Raw genomic sequence first — 20,572 nt, forward strand, 5'->3', positions numbered from 1 at the left:
ACAATCTCCTGTACGGGGCTCCGTCTACTCCCCCTCAGTACACTTTAGCCCCCCATCTTCCTGGACTAGCACTAGTGATGGCCTGCTCATCCAATGGCTGGCGGCAGGGGTGTCCCACCTCACCAGTGATTGGCTGAGCGGCAGTGTGACGTATTCGACCTGGCTTTGGTCTCAGTCGCACTCAGTTGATCTCTGGGCCCAATACAACACACTGTCAGTAAACCAATCACTTGTTAGGATTGGACATTATATATGTATATAGATCGACCAATATAAAAAAAAAAAAAAAAACCTTCGGCCTAATAGCCCCTTTAACAGCATGAAACCTACAGCAGATACAGTTTGTGTGAATGTAACCTAAAGTTAGATACATAAACTAAACAGTGAAATGTACTGGGATGAGGCCACCCCAAAATGTATTTCAGCGGCCCATAAAGAGTTAAATGGAGGGTCAGTGATCAGAACAGACTCCACTGACGAGAAAGCGATGGCATAACCCTGCAAGGTGCCGTCACTTTAAATCCCCGATTCTCTAGGTCAGTGTATCCCAACCAGGGTACCCCCAGCTGTTGCAATACTACAACTCCCAGCATGGCCGGACAGCCGTTGGCTGTCCGGGCATGCTGGGAGTTGTAGTTTTGTAACAGCTGGAGGCACCCTGGTTGGGAAACACTGCTCTAGGTGACCGGATTACGTTATGTTAGATCAGTGTTTCCCAACCAGGGTGCCTCCAGCTGTCGCAAAAATTCAACTCCCAGCATGCCCAGACAGCCTTCAGCTGTCTGGGCATGCTGGGAGTTGTAGTTTCACAACAGCTGGAGGCATCTTGTATGGGAAACACTGCGGTAAATGTTCGAATACAGCTGATCATGATCAATCATGGCTGATCTATACACCACATGTAGAGTGACACACACTGGGCCCCACATGGAGGCTATGGTCGCCATTACCAGCTCTATCACCTTGTTCCCTCCAGTACAATCGTCGATACTGCAGTCTGAGCCCCCGGTAAGGGCATGGCCTACACTTCAGGCCTTCCTCCCTGGCACACACCTAACTCGGAGCAGAGCACCTGGTGTTCGTAAGCAAGTCTCACCTTAGTTACCGAGTATCTCCTCTCCGTGTACACGGACAGTAAGTTACGGCGTTGGGGGCCGTGTAAAGATGGAGGCCCCGCTACTGTGTACGAGACCAACGGAGGGGGAGAAAGAAAAAAAACACCCAGCGGACCAACGTGACGTAACTTCCCGCAGTTTCGCGTACGGCGCATGCGTCGTTACCAGGACCCGACCCTATGGAATTGAGAGGGCGCATGCGCCACCGCTTGCCAATGGACACGGGCAGCTCGCTGCGCACGCGCGAACTAAGAGCTCCAGGGAGTTTCTTTTGCGCGCATGCTCCGTAGAACTCTACTACTGTATTGCGCAATCCCCGCATCCGGGTAACTGGAAATCGTGGTCCGCGGTATTTAAAGATCGCGTAGGAAAGGTAGGCGATATATACACGTAAACGAGAGTAATTATCGGAAGGGAATAACGTAATGTGATAGTTGCCCATTTCTAAGATGGCGGAGTGTGGCTTCCGGTTTTATTATGTTACCAAGGGTGCATTTCCGGTGCAGTCTGCTGACGTTTCCGGTGTGTGCCGAGCCGGTGTGTGAGTGATGATGAAGGCACAGGACGGAGCGGGCTCTTTCCTCCTCTTCATCACGCCTCTGCTGTTCCCGTATGGCAGCGGCACCGAGCTGTCTGTGGTGACGTGCGGCTCCGTACTGAAGCTGCTCAACACTAAGCACAACGTCCGCCTCCACTCCCATGACGTCAGATACGGATCAGGTAACCGGGGGGCAGCGGCTCTGGCGTGGCAGATTCTGATGATGTCACTGATCGGATAGTGAATGGGGATACATACACATCGGGGGGGGTGTACATGAGTGATCACAGTGTATTGTCTGTTCAGTGGTCACCATGACCACCTCCTCTGGCAGAGAGTTCCACAGTCTCACTGCTCTTACAGTAAAGAACCCCCGTCTGTGCTGGTGTATAAACCTTATTTCCTCTAGACGTAGAGGATGCCCCCTTGTTATAGATACAGTCCTGGGTATAAATAGATCAATGGAAATATCTCTGTACTGTCCCCTGATATATTTATACATAGTTATTAGGTCTCCCATAAGCCTTCTTTTTTTCTAGACTAAATAACCCTAATTCTGATAATCTTTCTGGGTACTGTAGTCCTCCCATTCCCCGTATTATTCTGGTTGCCCATCTTTGAACCCTCTCCAGCTCCACTATATATTTCTTGTGCACTGGTGCCCAGTACTGTACACAGTATTCTATGTGTGGTCTGACTAGTGATTTGTACAGCGGTAGAATAATTTCCTTGTCGTGGGCATCTATGCCCCTATTGATGCACCTCGTCGCCCCAAGTGTTCTCCCATTTAATATATAACCCCGTTCCGGATTTTTCTTCACCATGTGCATTACCTTACATTTATCAGTGTTGAACCTCATCTGCCACTTCCCAGCCCAAACCTCCAACATATCCAGATCCATTTGTAACAGTGCACTGTCCTCTAGAGTTTAGTATCTGCAAAGATTGTTACTTTACTATTCAACCCCTCTACAAGGTCATTAATAAATATATTAAATAGGACAGGACCCAAGACTGACCCCTGTGGTACCCCACTAGTAACAGTCACCCAATCAGAATAAGTACCATTAATAACCCCCCCTCTGTTTCCTATCACTGAGCCAGTTACTTACCCACTTACACACATTCTCCCCCAACCCCATCCTTCTTATTTTGTGCACCAATCTTTTATGTGGGACAGTATCAAATTGTTTGGAAAAATCCAGATATACGACTTTTAGCAATTTCCCCCAGGTCCAGTCTGGAGCTCACCTCCTCATGAAAGCTGATCAGGTTAGTTTAACCCCTTAAGGACTCAGCCCATTTTGGCCTTAAGGACTCAGACAATTTTATTTTTACGTTTTCATTTTTTCCTCCTCGCCTTCAAAAAAAATCATAACTCTCATATATTTTCATCCACAGACTAGTATGAGGGCTTGTTTTTTGCACGACCAGTTGTTCGTTGTAATGACATCACTCACTTTACCATAAAATGTATGGCGCAACCAAAAAAACACTATTTGTGTGGGGAAATTAAAAAGAAAACAATTTTGCAAATGTTGGAAGGTTTTGTTTTCACGCCGTACAATTTATGGTAAAAATTACATGTGTTCTTTATTCTTTGAGTCAATACAATTAAAATGATACCCATGATAACATACTTTTCTATTACTGTGGCGCTTAAAAGAAAATCGCAAACTGTTTAACCAAATTAGTACGTTTAAAATACCCCTATTTTGAAGACCTATAACTTTTTTTTATTTTTCGGTATAAGCGGCGGTATGAGGGCTAATTTTTTCCGCCGTGATCTGTACTTTTTATTGATACCATATTTGCTTATATAAAACTTTTAATACTTTTTTTTATTAATTTTTTTTTGGAATAAAATGTTATAAAAAATATTTTTTAAAAAGCAGCTATTTTGGACTTCTTTTTTTTTTTTTTTTTTCGTTCACGCCATTCATCGTACGGTATCATTAACATTTTATTTTAATAGTTGATCGCAGACCAGAGCAGAAGACCCCGGGAGACGGCCGGAGGTGAGGGGACCTCCGGCCGCCATGCTGGATGATCGGATTGCCGCAGCAGCGCTGCGGGCGATCCGATCATCCATTTAAAGTACCATGATGCTGCAGATGCCATGATCTGTATTGATCACAGCATCTGAGTTGTTAATGGCTGACATCCACGCGATCTCGGGTGTCCGCCATTACAGGCGGGTCCCTGGCTGCTATCAGCGCCGGGACCTGCCGCGCATGACGCTAGCATCGCTCCTATGCTCGCGGTTATGCATAGGACATAAATGTAGGTCCTGGTGTGTTAAGTACCAGCTCACCAGGACGTACATTTACGTCCTGCGTCGTTAAGGGGTTAAGAAGCTTATTGATGGTTATAGGAAGCGACTCCAAAGGGTGTGCTACATTAAGGGTGCCAATAATTTTGTCCAGCCCATTTTTGGAGTTTGGTGACATTATGTCCAATTTGCTTTTTTTCCTCCCTTTTTTTGGTTTAGTTCCATTACACACAAAGGGAATAAACATGTGTATAGCAAAATGTGTTACTGCAATCCTTTTCTGTGAGAAATACTTCATTTTCTTGAAAAATGTCAGAGGTGCCAACATTTACAGCCATGACTCTGTGTATGTGTGTGTGTATATATATATATATATATATATATATATATATAATATGTGTGTGTGTGTCCGCCTTTGCATGCTTGCAAAATTTGAAAACTCTATCTCTATTTGCCTAATAACCCTTTAAGGCTTCATTCACACCACGTTTTTGCAATACAGTTCCCGTATCAGGTTTTTGATGGAAAACGGATTCCTCAAAACCTGACTAAACTGTATCAAAATGTGTGTACAAATTTTAACCCGTATACAGTTAAAAACTGTCCGATTGCATCTGTTTTTAAAGAAAAAAAGTATACGTTTTTAACTTTTCACTCCATTATGAATAAAGTTTCACTTGTTTGATTGAAATTCCAAGCAAAAACTGTGCAAAGTAAAAAAAAACGTATGGCAAAAAAACGAATGGAACCGTAAGCACATACGGTTCCCATTGACTCCCATGTTTAAAAAAAAATATATATATATATATATATACGGTTTAATACGGTTTTTCATCCGGACCAAAAACCGTGGTAGGCTACAGTTTTGGGTAAGGGAAGAAAACCAGACAAGACCGTACAAGATGCAAAACGTATGCAACCGGATGCATCTTTGGGCATACGGTTTTCAATGGAGAGTCAATACATACGGTTTTCAAATTGAAAATGTATACGGGAACGCACCCAAAAAGAGTAACTATCATTTTGGCACAGAGTGGCATCTGTGTGATGCAGTGCTTCCCAACCAGTGTGCCTCCAGCTGTTGCAAAACTACAACTCCCAGTATGCCCGGACAGCCGAAGGCTGTCCGGGCATGCTGGGAGTTGTAGTTTTGCAACAGCTGGAGGCACCCTGTTTGGGAAGCACTGGTGTGATGTATGGATGAGATTTATCAAAACCCATGTAGAAGAAATGTTGACCAGTTGCCCATAGCAACCAATCAGATCGCTTCTTTCATTTTTAAGAAGGCCTTTCAAAAATGAAAGAATCGATCTGATTGGTTGCTATGGGCAACTGGTCAACTTTTTCTCTGCGCAGGTTTTGATGAATCTCCCCCCTTAGTGACTAAATGATAGCTTGGTAACTGCAAAGAAAGTTACTGGTATAGCAGCCATATTTAGCAGGGCTACATAAGATGAAGAGATCTAGGGCAAAGCTGGTTTACTCAGCGACAGAGGGTGTCGGGTGAAAAGTGAAATACAAGTAGTTCTTGCAGAACAGGAAACTATTGACGCTATTAATAGTTTAGTCATTCAAAATAACTTACATTTGTGGTTTATAGCTCTGTCAATGGCTTGCATAAGCAGGTGGCACACCACGATTAAAGGGGTACTCCCGTGGAAAAAGTTTTAATTTTTTTTAAATCAACTGGTGTCAGAAAGTTAAACATATTTGTAAATCACTAATGTTAAAAAATCTTAATCCTTCCAGTACTTTTTAGGGGCTGTATACTAAAGAGAAATCCAAAAAAGAAATGCATTTCCTTTTGATGTCATGACCACAGTGCTCTCTGCTGTCCATTTTAGGAACTGTCCAGAGCAGCATATGTTTGCTATGGGGATTTTCTCCTTCTCTGGACAGTTCCTAAAATGGACAGCAGAGGTCAGCAGAGAGCGCTGTGGTCATGGCTTCAAAGGAAATGCATTTCTATTTTGGATTTCTCTTTAGTATACAGCCCCTAAAAAGTACTGAAAGGATTAAGATTTTTTTTTTTTTATAGAAGTGATTTACAAATCTGTTTAACTTTCTGGCACCAGTTGATTAAAAAAAAAAAAAAAAAAGTTTCCCCGGAGTACCCTTTAACCCCTTAAGGACGCAGGACGTAAATGTACGTCCTGGTGCGGAGGTACTTAATGCACCAGGAAGTACATTTACGTCCTGTGCACAACCGCGGGCATCGGAGCGATACCCGTGTCATGCGCGGCTGATCCCGGCTGCTGATCGCAGCCAGGGACCCGCCGGCAATGGCCGACGCCCGCGATCTCGCGGGCGTCCGCCATTAACCCCTCAGGTGCCGGGATCAATACAGATTCCGGCATCTGCAGCAGTGCGCGATTTCAATGAACGATCGGATCGCCCGCAGCGCTGCTGCGGGGATCCGATCATTCATAACGCCGCACGAAGGTCCCCTCACCTGCCTCCTTCCGGCTCCCGGCGTCTCCTGCTCTGGTCTGTGATCGAGCAGACCAGAGCAGAAGATGACCGAAAACACTGATCTGTTCTATGTCCTATACATAGAACAGATCAGTATTAGCAATCATGGTATTGCTATGAATAGTCCCCTATGGGGACTATTCAAGTGTAAAAAAAAAATGTAAAAGTAAAAGTAAAAAAAAGCGAAAAATCCCCTCCCCCAATAAAAAAGTAAAACGTCCGTTTTTTCCTATTTTACCCCCAAAAAGCGCAAAAAATAAATTTAATAGACATATTTGGTATCGCCGTGTGCGTAAATGTCCGAACTATTAAAATAAAATGTTAATGATCCCGTACGGTGAACGGCGTGAACGTAAAAAAAAAAAGTCCAAAATTGCTACTTTTTTTTTATACATTTTATAAAAAAAAAAATTATAAAAAATTTATTAAAAGCTTTTTATATGCAAATGTGGTATCAAAAAAAGTACAGATCATGGCGCAAAAAATGAGCCCTCATACCGCCGCGTATACGGAAAACTAAAAGTTAGAGGTCATCAAAATAAAGGGATTATAAACGTACTAATTTGGTTAAAAAGTTTGTGATTTTTTTAAAGCACAACAATAATATAAAAGTATATAATAATGGGTATCATTTTAATCATATTGACCCAAAGAATAAAGAACACATGTAATTTTTACCGTAAATTGTACGGTGTGAAAACAAAATCTTCCAAAATTAGCAAAATTGCGTTTTTCTTTTTCATTTCCGCACAAAAATAGTGTTTTTTGGTTGCGCCATACATTTTATGATATAATGAGTGATGTCATTACAAAGGACAACTGGTCGCGCAAAAAACAAGCCCTCATACTAGTCTGTGGATGAAAATATAAAAGAGTTATGATTTTTAGAAGGCCAGGAGGAAAAAATGAAAACGTAAAAATTTAATTGTCTGAGTCCTTAAGGCCAAAATGGGCTGAGTCCTTAAGGGGTTAAATCTGTTTTACTCTATACCCATCCCCCACCAAAACAGTATCTTCCACATTATTAGGCTGGGTCCACACTACGTTTTGTCCCATACGGGAGCGCATACGGCAGGGGGGAGCTAAAAGCTCGCGCTCCCGTATGTCACCGTATGCGCTCCCGTATGTCATTCATTTCAATGAGCCGACCGGAGTGAAACGTTCGGTCGGCTCATTTTTGCGCCGTATGCGCTTTTACAACCGGACCTAAAACTGTGGTCAACCAATTAAGAGAGAAAAATGTTTATCAAAAACTACACAAACTGGGTATTGTAATTTTATCGCACAAACATCCACAATATCATGACACAAAATATTTTTTCTTCTTGCAGAAGTGGTCGCTTCAAATACAGTAAAGGAATTCAAGCGTGCATGGGATAAGCATAAGGCTATCCTTCATATAAGATAGGGGCAAAGATATTGTTTAGAATATTGGACAGACTAGATGGGCTGAATGGTCCTTAACGGGGTACTCCGCCCCTAGACATCTTATCCCCCTATCCAAAGGACAACTTGTCCCCTATCCACAGGATAGGGGATAAGTGTCTGATCAACCTTTAAGACCCCTGCACTTTAAGAGGATCACATGATTCAGATGGCACATGCTCCTCTCTGTGGGAGCACCAGAGAGACCGGAATGCTGTATTGACATCCCTGGCTCGCATAGAAATGAATAAAGCTCGTGCCGTCTGCAGCATACACTGTTCTCGGAGAGCTGGGGCCTGTTCTGCCGACCACTGGTTGGGAACCCCCCCCCCTGTGATTAGATACTTATCCGTCATCCTGTGGATAGGGGATATGTTTTTTTTGTTTTTTTTACTGGACAAACCCTTCAAGGGTTTAATACAGTTTTCATATCTTTATTGCAGGTATTAAAGGACATCTGCAGCGTTACAAACACTTATCCCCTATCCTCAAAATAGGGGATAAGTGTTTGATTGCGAGGGGTCCGAACGCTGGGGCCCCAGGCGATCTCCTGTTTGGGGCCGCGGCTGTCCCGTGCAGCATGACGTTGCGGCCGGCAAGCCTCCTCCATACATCTCTATGGGAGAGGCGGGGAGGCAGCATTCGTGCCTCCCCACATCCCCCATAGAACTGTATGGGGACGGGGAGGAGACGGTGCGTCACCGTCGACCTCTAGGTCAACCTCTAGGTCGACACTACGCGCCTTAGCGCTCACCATGAGCGCTTATGGCGGCGCCCCCTTAGGGAGATCAGGGGGGTCCCAGCGGTCGGACCTCCAGCGATCAAACACTTATCCCCTATCCTGTGGATAGGGGATAAGTGTCATACCGCTGCAGTTGTCCTTTAACAAGTATTTAAAAATCATGAGTTTGTTGTAAAACTACACATGATATGGTATCTTTTCAGCTAGTCATACCTTTGTCTTTAGGGTTGCCACCTGGCCGGTATTTTACCGGAACAGCCAGTATTTTGGCGACCCTGCCGGTATTTTTATATTAAAAATACTAACAATGCAATGGCCGGTACTTATCCAACTAATATGTTGCACCATATATTATACCAGTGTTTCCCAACCAGGGGTGCCTCCAGCTGTTGCAACAGCTGGAGGCACCCCTGGTTGGTAAACACTGACCTATACTATATTCTACTATATATTCCAACACTCTGGGAGTTGTAGTTTTCATTTGGAGCAGCTGCTGAGCCACAGGCTGGATCAGGGCATGCTGGGAGTTGTAGTTAGTAACTAACTGCAACTCCCGAATTTAATAAAAAAAAAAAAAAAAAAGCAATCAAACAGTCACATCAAAACAAAAATGGTACCGTTAGAATCTACAGATTGAGGCCCAAAAAATTAGCCTCATAGAAAACCTATGCTGCTCTGGACAGTTCCTAAAATGGACAGAGGTGTCAGCAGAGAGCACTGTGGTCAGACAGAAAGGAAATTAAAAAAGAAAAGAACTTCCTGTGGAGCATACAGCAGCTGATAAGTACTGGAAGGATTAAGATTTTAATAGAAGTAATTTACAAATATGTTTAACTTTATGGCACCAGTTGATGACGATAAAAAAATAAAGGTTTTCCAGTAGAGTACCCCTTTAAATGTCCAAGTGATTACCTTAGGCTGAGTTTGCACTTCAGAATTTCTGACTGTGCAGACATTGCAGTCCCCAAAGACGACAATGTCTGCAGAGTTGATTCCACCAGAAGAATAAACAAGTTAGTTATTTTGGCGGCAGAACATCTGCTGATGAAATTCCGTAGTCTGCTCTGTGCAGCGTAATCCCATTGACAGCAATAGGATTCTGCTGCATCGGAATTTCCTGAGCGGAATTCCAGTAGGAAATTCCACAGTGTGAACCTGGCCTTATAGACACCAGGAGACATTATTGATCACAGGGTGTCCCCAGCAATGAGATGTGATTTGCAGGTAGAACTGGTAGTAAGAGTCCAGTTACCCTGCAGCACCATCATAGGGAAATGTGGCATCATACATTGCATATTGAAATCAGTAGGTTGTTTAAGTAATGCACAAATATGCTTCTTTCTATTAAAGGGGTATTCCGGGTTTATACATCTTATCCCCTATCCAAAAGATAGGGGATAAGATATATGTTCGCAGGGGTCCCGCCGCTTGGGACCCATGCGATCTCGGTGCAGCCCCAAGCATTCTGTGCTTCCGAGATGGGGATGTGGCTCCACAGTCACGCCCCCTCGTGATGTCACCCCACGCCCCCTCCATTCTTGTCTATGGGAGGGGACGTGACTGCCACCACGCCCCCTCCCATAGACATGAATGGAGGGGGTGTGACCGTGACATCACTTCCCCGTCTCGGAAGCAGCACCCGACACAGAATGCTGGGGGCTGCACAGAGATCGCGGGGGTCCCCAGCGGCAGGACCTCTGCGTTCATACATCTTATCCCCTATCCTTTTGGATAGGGGATAAGATGTATAAACCCGGAATACCCCTCTATACATGTATAGACGGTCTCCATAGACTTACGGTGCAGCCTATCTCCTGCAGTAAATTAGAACAAGCAGTGGGGAGAAGCGCTTCTTCTGGCTTTCTATATGTTTCGATCAGTGGGGGTCTGAACACCTAGATCCTGACCAATCAAAAAATGCTTCACAGGTTTCTAGGATATGTCAGAATTCTGTAATATTGGGGGAGATTTATCAAAGGATTTAGACAGTTTTTTCTTGTCTAAATTTGTCGCACAGAAAGTCGCAGTCTAAATATGTGCGACTTTTCTGCGACTTTTGCTGTAGAGGATTTTTAGAACATGATGCATTCTAGTCTATTTTAGACTGAAATGCATTGGTGCTGAATTTATCAAAAGCGACTTTTCAGCGACAAGTCGCATCGGCTGAATGTACGCTGAAATGTCAGTCCATGTTGGAGCAGGTTTAAATACAGTCTAAAGCATTGATCATGCAGTCTGTGCACAGAATTTATCAAGAGCCGTGCGCCATTTGATAAATTAGGCGCACAATAGACCAGACTAACCCTCTGTAGTTTGGTCTATATTGATGCGGGACATAGACAGCTTTGATAAATATCCCCCATTGTGTTTCAAAATGTGTTTTGTAAACCAAACAACCCCTTTAACTATCTTGTCATCGCAGGCAGCGGGCAGCAGTCAGTGACTGGAGTTACTGCCGCAGATGATGGCAACAGTTACTGGCGAATCCGTGGAAAGACGTCAACCGTTTGTGAAAGAGGAACATTGATAAAATGTGGACAATCTATCCGTCTCACACATGTTAATACAGGACGAAACCTACACAGCCATCACTTCACATCTCCATTATCAGGAAATCAGGTAAACCCATGATCAATAACTGGATTTGGCTGGCATATTTTTTTTAGATATTTTATTTTAGATATGCCATTACCATTTAAGATGGGAATATTTGTTTAAAGGGGTAAATTTTTTTAGTCAACTGGTGCGAGAAATTTATACAGATTAGTAAAACTTCTATTTGAAACTCTTTTATCCTTTCAGAACTTATCAGCTGCTGAATGCTCCAGAGAAAGTTGTGTTGTTCTTTCATGTCTGGCTACAGTGCTCTCTGCTGACACCTCTGTCTGTATCAGGAACTGTCCAGAGAAGCACCAGTTCCTCAAAGCAAACTTCTCCTGCTCCGGACAGTTCCTCACACAGACAGAGGTGGCAGCAGAGAGCACTGTGGTAAGACTGGAAATAACTACACAACTTCCTCTGGAGCATACAACAGCTAATAACTTCTGGAGACTTGAGGTGTTTAAATAGAAGTAATTTTACAAATCCGTATAACTATTCCCCCTCCGGAGTACCCCTTTTAAGTTACGCTGAAGCTCCTGGGACTTGTTTCCAGCCTATGTAGTGATCCTAAGAATGTTTTAATTCCGAGTATGGGTCTGTGATTTGTTGAGTTATCCTGACACATTTCTGTCTTATTCATTGTGCAGGAGGTCAGTGCATTTGGAGATGATGGTGAAGGAGACATCTTAGATGACTGGACTGTACTATGTAATGGCGAATTCTGGCAGAGGGATGAAGAGGTGAGGTTCAAGCATACGTCAACAAACGTACTGCTATCTGTCACAGGAGAACAATACGGCCGTCCTATAAATGGACAGAGAGAAGTGCATGGCATGACCTATGCAAGTCAGCATAACTACTGGAAAGTAATGGAAGGCATCTTCATGAAACCTAGTGAACCTCCACGGACTGACTTCACTCACACGGAGCTATGATAGCTGAACAGACTGTTTTCAAGTCTTTTAGTCTTCTTTTATTAACCGTACAGTGTTGACCTCCCTGAAGATTTCTCCAGGATCCCACAAAGTTCACTTTGAAGAACATTTAGCAGTGCATCATGGGGCACAGCTTTTATGTTGCACCTTTGTGTCGGTATTATTATTATTTCATATTTTTATGTAATGGCAGCAAAGGGCCGGATTGATCCCTGAGCATGAATCTGCAGTAGAAAACAAATCATTATGTATTCTTGTCTCTGCAGCAAATGGTTTTTAAACTTAAAGAAATCTCAAGTTGTGGTTTTTATCTTTTAATTTGTAGATCTCGAATATCATCTAACTTGGTAAAACAATGGACACCCTCCTATAATTATCTTTGATATATTTAAAGGAAATCGGTCATCAGCGTCACCTGCACTAACCTGTCAGTACAAGCAGGTAGTGCAGGTGACACTGATGACAATGGTACTTACCTTGTCCCGTTCCGTGCTGTCGTTCACCTGTCGTTCATACCTTGGTATCTTCAGCTCCGGGCTCGACTTGGAGCATGAATGGCGCTTAGTGATGTCACCGCTGCTGGGTCCCACTGCTAAGCTCCACCCATGCTCCACGTTAGGCCTGGAGCTGAAGATACCGAAGAGGATTGCAGGAGAACAACAGCACGGAAGGGACAAGGTAAGTACCATTGTTATCAGTGTCACCTGCACTACCTGTCTGTACTAACAGGTTAGTGTAGGGGACACTGCACTGATGACAGATTTCCTTTAATACTTGGAAAAATGTCTGTATTGATAAAGGGTTATCTTTCTTCAACAATGTCCATATATACTGTTAGGGCATACGGACTTCACTGTGTTCACATTCTGGTGAATCTGTTACGTCCTTGCATTACATGGTGGCTATTATTTTGAATGGCTGGCTTATACTTCTGCTTGGCTAATCTGTGGGAGATGTGTGGATGACTGCAGTTGCCCCCACCAGAGGTGATTTATATTTTATCTTGTGGACCCCTCACCTCTATTAGGAATCTGTGCCTCTATGTTAAAGGAGTACTCTGCTCCTAAACATCTTATCCCCTATCCAAAGGATAGGGGATAAGATGTCTGATCTCGGGGTTCCCGCCGCTGGGGACCCCTGCAATCTCTGCTGCAGCACCCCAGACATCCGGTGCACGAAGCGAACTTCGCTCCTTGCCGGATGACTGGTGATGAGGGGCGGAGGCTCGTCACGCCCCCTCCCGTAGACTTGCATTGAGTGGCCGTGACGTCACGAGCTGGGCGCGGCCGTGAAGTAATGAGCCTCCGGCACTGCACCCGACGCTCTAAACGAACGCCTGGTGCAGCAGGGAGAGGGTGGGGGGTCCCCAGAAGCGGGACCCCCGAGATCAAACAGCTTATACCCTATTCTTTGGATAGGGGATAAGGTTTCTAGGGGCAGAGTACCCCTTTAAAATGTAACTGGAGGTACACTTTAAGAATAGTCTTTATTCCCGAGATGCCCCATGTTCTGATTTCTGTAGTCTGCTGTGCTAAAACTGTGTTCACACTGCATACTTTTGGGTGTTTACCACTGTATGTTGATGTTTTAGCATACCTTTGTCATCTCAGCTACCCCTTGATAAATATCCAATACTACAGATACATTACTGCACATGGAATTGCTTTAGCTTCAGATTTTACCTGCTGCATCTAGTTTGAAGACCTCAGACTATCCAACTCAGAAACATGGGTATCTAGGAGAATACTTACACCTCGAGGAGCAGAACAATACACGAAGTTCATATATATGTGGATGTTATATTAATTTGATTATATATTATTATACATTAGAGCAACGCTTCCCGACCAGGGTGCCTCCAGCTGTTGCAAAACTACAACTCCCAGCATGGCTTGACAGCCTTCAGCTGTCCAGGGCTGCTGGGAATTGTAGCTTTGCAACAGCTGGAGGCACCCTATTTGGGAAGCTCTGCATTAGAGTGACTACTAGAATTAAGTGCTCTCAGAACCAAGTGCATTATTTGTTTCTTGCCTTCCAACACCAGAAGAACCCTATCTGCTATAAAATAACAGTCTGTCAGATAAACAGGACATATCTTTAGTTCAGGTCTATTAGTTGACTTACATTATTTGCCATAAGTGTTCACATAAACCTCAGATTTGCATTAAAGGCATGCCCCTTTCTTGCAAACACTAAATGTTTTAATATAAACAATAAATCTGGTTCATTTGCAATATTAAATCTGCCCCATAGTTTCTGTAAAAGGGACAAACTATACATGAGGATAGTGACCGTAAGATCTAACAGTGTTAGTAAAATGTAGATTTTCAGAATTTTTTAATCCCAAAACAACAATAGGTATGTGTCTGATCAAAATAGAAAATCTGACAGCTATTTCACCTGCACTAAACCCAATATACTGGGTTATGGTGTAGGTGAATAGCTGTAAAAAGAGGGGTTACTTATATTTGTAGTTTAGAGTTCGGCAATTACAATCTTGTTGCCATTGCACTCCAGCGTGCAATGGAGGCAGGAGCCAGTTTGCCCAGCTCCCCTGTCTCACCAATATTCACTCCCCAGGTGCAGGGGGTGGGGGCGGGGATGAGTGCTCTCCTTGTCACTACATCTGGCTCTCACGTCACTGGGTGGGCCGGGGCGTGAATATTGGTCTGTTCAGTCAATCCCTCCATACCATAAACATGCATGCTCCTCTTGGCCGTGTATGCATTGAAAAACTGGTAAGTAACCATAGTGCTTAACTTCCATTGCGGCCTCTTTATGCATATCCTAGTGATATGCTGTCCATTTGTGGGAGGGGAAAAACCTTTTAAAGATATTAAAAGCCTTTTATATAGTACTGTATAACATCTTTGACTTTTATTTTTTGCCCCATATTAGTAATTTGTAAAGTATTTCCTGGCTGTTTTTCTAAACCCGGCCATTGCAACAAAACCCCATATTCCATATGTTAGAGTATAGTTTGTTTTATTATTCTGCAATTATTTCTATGCTATTGATATCAGAACACAGCAAAGCCATATGAATGAAACCTATATAGAGGCAGGCCCTTGCAGCACCATAGACACGCTTTGTGCCATCATATGATGTCTTTGTTCTATAATACAGCAAAAAAAAAAACTGCTTCTAATACATCATATCTTATTAGATTGTCCAGTCCAGTGTTTGCCAACCAGGGTTCCTCCAGCTGTTGCAAAACTGCAACTCACAGCACGCTGTGAGTTATAGTTTTGCAACAGCTGGAGGCACCCTGATCTGGGCCGTATTAGGAATAACTCCACCAGCTATGTCAAATTTCGGTGGTTAGAGTGAACATTTGTCTTCCTGGCATTGGACAGATTAGGTGGATATCCAGGCTAGGAATCAAAAGAATACCAGGGGGCACTTTCACACATATGTAAGAGCATTATTTTTATAGAGTACCTCTCATGATCTTGTTAAATTTTATAATCGTCCCAGTTCACTGCCCCCATCATGATAAACCACCGCCTTTATTTATTTATTTTTTTAGTTTTCTACCTTGATATTGCTCTATTTTCTGCTCAGTCTGATTCACAGACTGGGAAGGGGCGTTCCCTAACAGGAGTGACATCATCTGAAACCATACAGGGGAGAACTTCCTCCCTCACTCTGCTACACAGCCCAGCCCAGAGCAGTTCAGTGTGTGAGATGAGCTATGATTGGCTAAGGCTGTACACACCCCACTCAGCATTTCCTGCTTTTGGACTTCTACCAGGCCAGCAGGAGTCTAAAGTCTGTGCAAAAGATTGGGGGAAATGTGCTCTGGAGAAGTAGGGAGACACCTAGTGCCAGCTTTTTTTAAACACAAAACATAGAAAACATCATCATATTAAAACAAAGTACATTAGATTTATTTTTTATTTACCATAAGGAGTGCAAGAGCAAAAAATGTGTTTTTATGAGATTGCCCATTTAATGATTTCAAGTAAAAGGGGTAAGTCAGGCTGTGTTCACGCATTGCGGCTAATTAGCCATACCACAGCCTACCCACAGGTTAAATAGCTGATTGGCAGGGTAACAACGCTTTGCACCCCAACGGTCACCTGTTCTGCACAGCTGCAGTGCCTGGGTGTATACAATGTAGCAAGTCGAAATCCTAAGATTTGTTTAGAAAATTCTTTGTATGATCTTTAGGCATGCAGGGGTACAGAAGTCTTGTAAAACTGTGTATTACAGCTTTGTATAACTTTGAACTGAGGCATTATACACTCATGTGCATGAGGCCTTACTGTCTTTATTGTTGGAATTGCAGGAATTTTTATGGCATGCCGCGACTCTTACCAGCGCATAACAGGATTTGACTATAGTCTATGCTTGAGAAACTCTGTCCACAGAGCTGTAAACTAAGACTGATGAAACATCCATTACTAAATCTAACCTCACAGATTAATTTTACCGCCTGATAAACCGAATGAGATGTATAGGAAGAACACAAGCTCTTTCAATAAAGAATGCGCATACATTTTAGGGGTATTTAGGAGGATAACTGATTTTGATGCTATTTGTTGTATAATGGGCATTGTTAGAATTAGAACTTTTATATGTAGTACACTTTGGCAAAACATTAACCTTTCTAATATACTTTAGAAAGGGGACATTTTTATTTTATTTTCATTGCTTAAAGAAAGACCACTAGGTGTCCCCATGCCATTCAGAATTGAATCCTGTCCAGCATCATCATCTTGCAACCTACTCTAAAATTGGCCAATCAACACATGTAGAAGTAACAAACCTCACAACACTATAACCCTATCATAACATGTGTTGCAAATAAGACGTAACACTTATTGTGTAATAAGTAGAAAATAGGTGAGAAACACACATTTAAAACCACAATCCCAATTGCGTCCAAGTGTCCTTATTGAAAGGTGTCACCACCAAATCAACCCCCATTCAAGTGACTACCAAAATAAATGATGTATTTGCGTATTCCAGAATTTCAAGCGATAACTGGGAATACTGTTACACCTAGGTCACTATTGACGTGGCGCTCTTGCTCAGAGTAAAAATCAAATGTGAATATCGGGTGTAAAATCAGCCTCAATCTTTATCTCTAATCCCCCTCAGATTCTGGGTGTTAGCGATCACTTTTTGTGAGCACCACCTATAGTGACTGTGTGTTTCTCCAGTTATTCTGAATTGTTAGACCACTTAGGTGAACTACCTGAAAATCTGATGGTCCACATTACATAAGTGGTCTATCAATTCAGAATAACTGGAGAAACACAGTCACTATAGGTGGTGCTCACAAAAAGTGATCGCTAACACCCAGAATCTGAGGGGGATTAGATATCAAGATTGAGGCTGATTTTACACCCCTGATATTCACATTTGATTTTTACTCTGAGCAAGAGCGCCACGTCAATAGTGACCTAGGTGTAATGGTCACCCCAGTTATCACTTTAAAATTCTGGAATACACAAATACATTATTTATTTTGGTAGTCACCTGAATGGTGGTTGATTCGGTGGTGACCCGGGAGCGACACCCTTCAATAAGGACACTTGGATGCAATTGGGATTGTGGTATTAAATGCGTGTTTCTCACCTATTTTCTATTTTTAATTTATTACACAATAAAAGTTACATCTAGAGATGAGCGAACTTACAGTAAATTCGATTTGTCACGAACTTCTCGGCTCGACAGTTGATGACTTTTCCTGCATAAATTAGTTCAGCTTTCAGGTGCTCCGGTGGGCTGGAAAAGGTGGATACAATCCTAGGAAACTCTTTCCTAGGAATGTATCCACCTTTTCCAGCCCACTGGAGCACCTGAAGGCTGAACTAATTTACGCAGGATAAGTCATCAACTGCCGAGCCGAGAAGTTTGTGACAAATCGAATTTACTGTAAGTTCGCTCATCTCTAGTTACATCTTATTTTCAACACTTTATGATAGATATTTATTTATTTTTCTAACCCCACGGGGTAATATTGTTGTGAGCATCATCATCTTTGTCCCAGCTGATCCAGAGGCTGAGACAAAGTCCAGGAGTGAGGGTGGGACTAGGGCTCTTCGGTGCTGACTTCTGTTCTGTCTATACGACTGCAGCATGAAAACAGAGAGGAGGGGGTTATAGAAGCAGCCTTCAGTGATTGGATGAAGAGACCCAGCAGAGCACAGCAGACTCGGGGAGGAAGTGAGTGAGAGTGGGGTCAGTGATTGCCTCAGACATGCCCCTTCCTGAGCAGTAGATGTCAGAAAGAGTGAGCAGCAGAGCAAAGGGATTTCTAAACCAAATACAGAAGCTAGACCCAAAAAAGATGTAAAGAATCTCCATGCCCTAGTGAGTAACATATAGAAGCATTAGTTTTTTTTATGTGATATCACAGGTTTGCTTTAAGCAGGAATAGATTATACATATATTTAAATTTTTTACAATTGTGCAAAATCTTTTTTTTTTTTTTTTATTGTTTAAAAGATTTAATGCACTAAAGATTGTTCAAAAGTGATACATCTGCAATACTTTGTCAATTTCTACTTTCTCATAATACATTTCTGCTGAACACCATTCTGGAGGATACAATTTGGCCACAGACATTGTCACTAGAGATGAGCGAACTTGCAGTAAATTTGATTTGTCACGAACTTCTCGGCTCGGCAGTTGATAACTTATCCTGCATAAATTAGTTCAGCTTTCAGGTGCTCCCTTGGGCTGGAAAAGGTGGATACAGTCCTAGGAGACTCTTTCCTAGGAATGTATCCACCTTTTCCAGCCCACCGGAGCACCTGAAAGCTGAACTCATTTATGCAGGATAAGTCATCAACTGCCGAGCCGAGAGGTTTGTGACGAATCGAATTTACTGTAAGTTCGCTCATCTCTACTCGCTTCTAAGGGAATATTTCCTTTGTAATACAGAATCCAGTGTAGCATGACACATAAAACTGGAGGTATACAGAGGTGCGGTAAGGTCTCATGCATCCCTGTGATTTGTTATGAAATCTCTGCACTAGTCAGGGCTGGAATACAGCTGCGTGCTGTAATCCCACTTATACAACTGGTTTCTTTTTACACAATGAATTCCTAGCTAACACACTGTGGATCTTTAATCTTGGATTAATACCTAATCCACATCTCTTGTTTCTCAAATGTTTAATTTAAAGGTGTATCTCCGGAAAAGACACTGACAACCCCTGGCACAAAGGATAGAATCCCCACATGTAGAAGTTGGTCCTCCAGCTTTTGACTTTGCAGAAAATACACAAGGCACAAAACACTTCATTTCATTTTTGCCAGGGATATGCTGTAAATATCGGATAGGTAGGCCGTTGCTATCTCTTAAAGGGGGATTCTGGCTTTATACATCTTATGCCTTATCCACAGGATAGGGGATAAGATGTATGATTGCAGGGGTCCCACCGCTGGGGACCCCCGCGATCTCGGTGCAGCCCCCGGCATTCTGTGCAGGGAGCAGCCTCCGAGACGGGAACGTGACTAGACATGAATGGAGGGACGTGACTGTGATGTCATGTCCCCATCTGGGAGGCAGCGCCTGGCACATGCTAGGGGATAAGATGTTTAATGCCGGAATACCCCTTTAAAGACTGCAATGTAAATAGAACAGGGCTTCTTAAAGAGGCGCCCTTCAATTGTTGGTGACCCACTAGTATGGAGGAAGTTTTCACAGAAGTTATTGCATTCTATATCTGGAAAAACTCTGGTCTAGCAACTCAAATGTCTTTTTTTTTTTTTTTTGCATATTCTAATGTTCTACTGGGAAATCAGCTGAAATATTACAATACATACAATATTGAAATTCTACTCTATAATCCCTCTACAACAGGGGTCTCTAACTCAAATTATCTGGGGGCCACTGAAGGTAGCGGCTGGGTGAGGCTGGGTCACATGTGCCCCTCACATATAATGCCCCCATCATGCGCCCCTCACTCACATATAATGCGCCCCTCATCATCCATCAGCAACACCCCCCCCCCCCCATTCCCCCTACCCCCCTGTGGTAATAACATGAGCTGACAGATGATGGGGGTGCTACTTCTGGGGGGGGGGGAGCATTAGGAAGGCAGCAGTTTCTCTACATTAGGAAGGTAGCAGTTTCCCCACATTAGGAAGGTAGCACTTTTCTCACATTAGGAAGGTAGCACTTTTCTCACATTAGGTAGTATAGTTTCCCCACATTAAGTTGCCTTAGCACAGATTCCCCATGTTAGGTAGCTGTAGCACAGTTTCCCCACATTAGGTAGTCGTAGCACAGTTTCGCCACATTAAGTAGCCGTAGCACAGTTTCCCCACATTAGGTAGCGCAGCACAGTTTCCCCACATTAGGTAGCGCAGCACAGTTTCCCCACATTAGGTAGCGCAGCACAGTTTCCCCACATTAGGTAGTGCAGCTCAGTTTCCCCACATTAGGTAGCGCAGCTCAGTTTCCCCACATTAGGTAGCGCCGTTCAGTTTCCCCACATTAGGTAGCGCAGC

The 20,572-nt window shown here is 43.2% G+C and overlaps 2 protein-coding genes across 2 annotated transcripts in view; one reads left to right on the plus strand and one right to left on the minus strand.

The window, feature by feature from the left end:
• The window catches only part of SUPT6H (SPT6 homolog, histone chaperone and transcription elongation factor), a 77,573-nt gene extending 76,147 nt beyond the window's left edge, over positions 1–1,426 (minus strand). The window contains exon 1 of the mRNA XM_056559093.1: positions 1,097–1,426. The gene's annotated coding sequence lies outside the window, so the exon portion shown is untranslated. The remainder of the gene's footprint in view (positions 1–1,096) is intronic.
• A 176-nt stretch (positions 1,427–1,602) lies between these two features.
• On the plus strand, positions 1,603–12,397 carry SDF2 (stromal cell derived factor 2). Its single transcript, XM_056559094.1, has 3 exons — positions 1,603–1,835; positions 10,987–11,183; positions 11,813–12,397. The coding sequence occupies exons 1-3, from the start codon at positions 1,664–1,666 to the stop codon at positions 12,098–12,100; spliced, it is 657 nt and encodes a 218-aa protein (XP_056415069.1). The 5' UTR covers positions 1,603–1,663; the 3' UTR covers positions 12,101–12,397.
• Positions 12,398–20,572: the final 8,175 nt, after the last annotated feature.

Source organism: Hyla sarda, chromosome 2 (genome assembly GCF_029499605.1).
Source record: "Hyla sarda isolate aHylSar1 chromosome 2, aHylSar1.hap1, whole genome shotgun sequence".
Taxonomy (NCBI): Eukaryota; Metazoa; Chordata; class Amphibia; order Anura; family Hylidae; genus Hyla; species Hyla sarda.

Bases quoted from the DNA above. Each gene is read 5' to 3' on its own strand.
- SDF2 (XM_056559094.1), top strand. From the start codon at position 1,664: ATGATGAAGGCACAGGACGGAGCGGGCTCTTTCCTCCTCTTCATCACG. The intron at 1,836-10,986 runs GTAACCGGGGGG...TTGTCATCGCAG, and splicing joins TGACGTCAGATACGGATCAG to GCAGCGGGCAGCAGTCAGTG. The intron at 11,184-11,812 runs GTAAACCCATGA...TTCATTGTGCAG, and splicing joins CTCCATTATCAGGAAATCAG to GAGGTCAGTGCATTTGGAGA.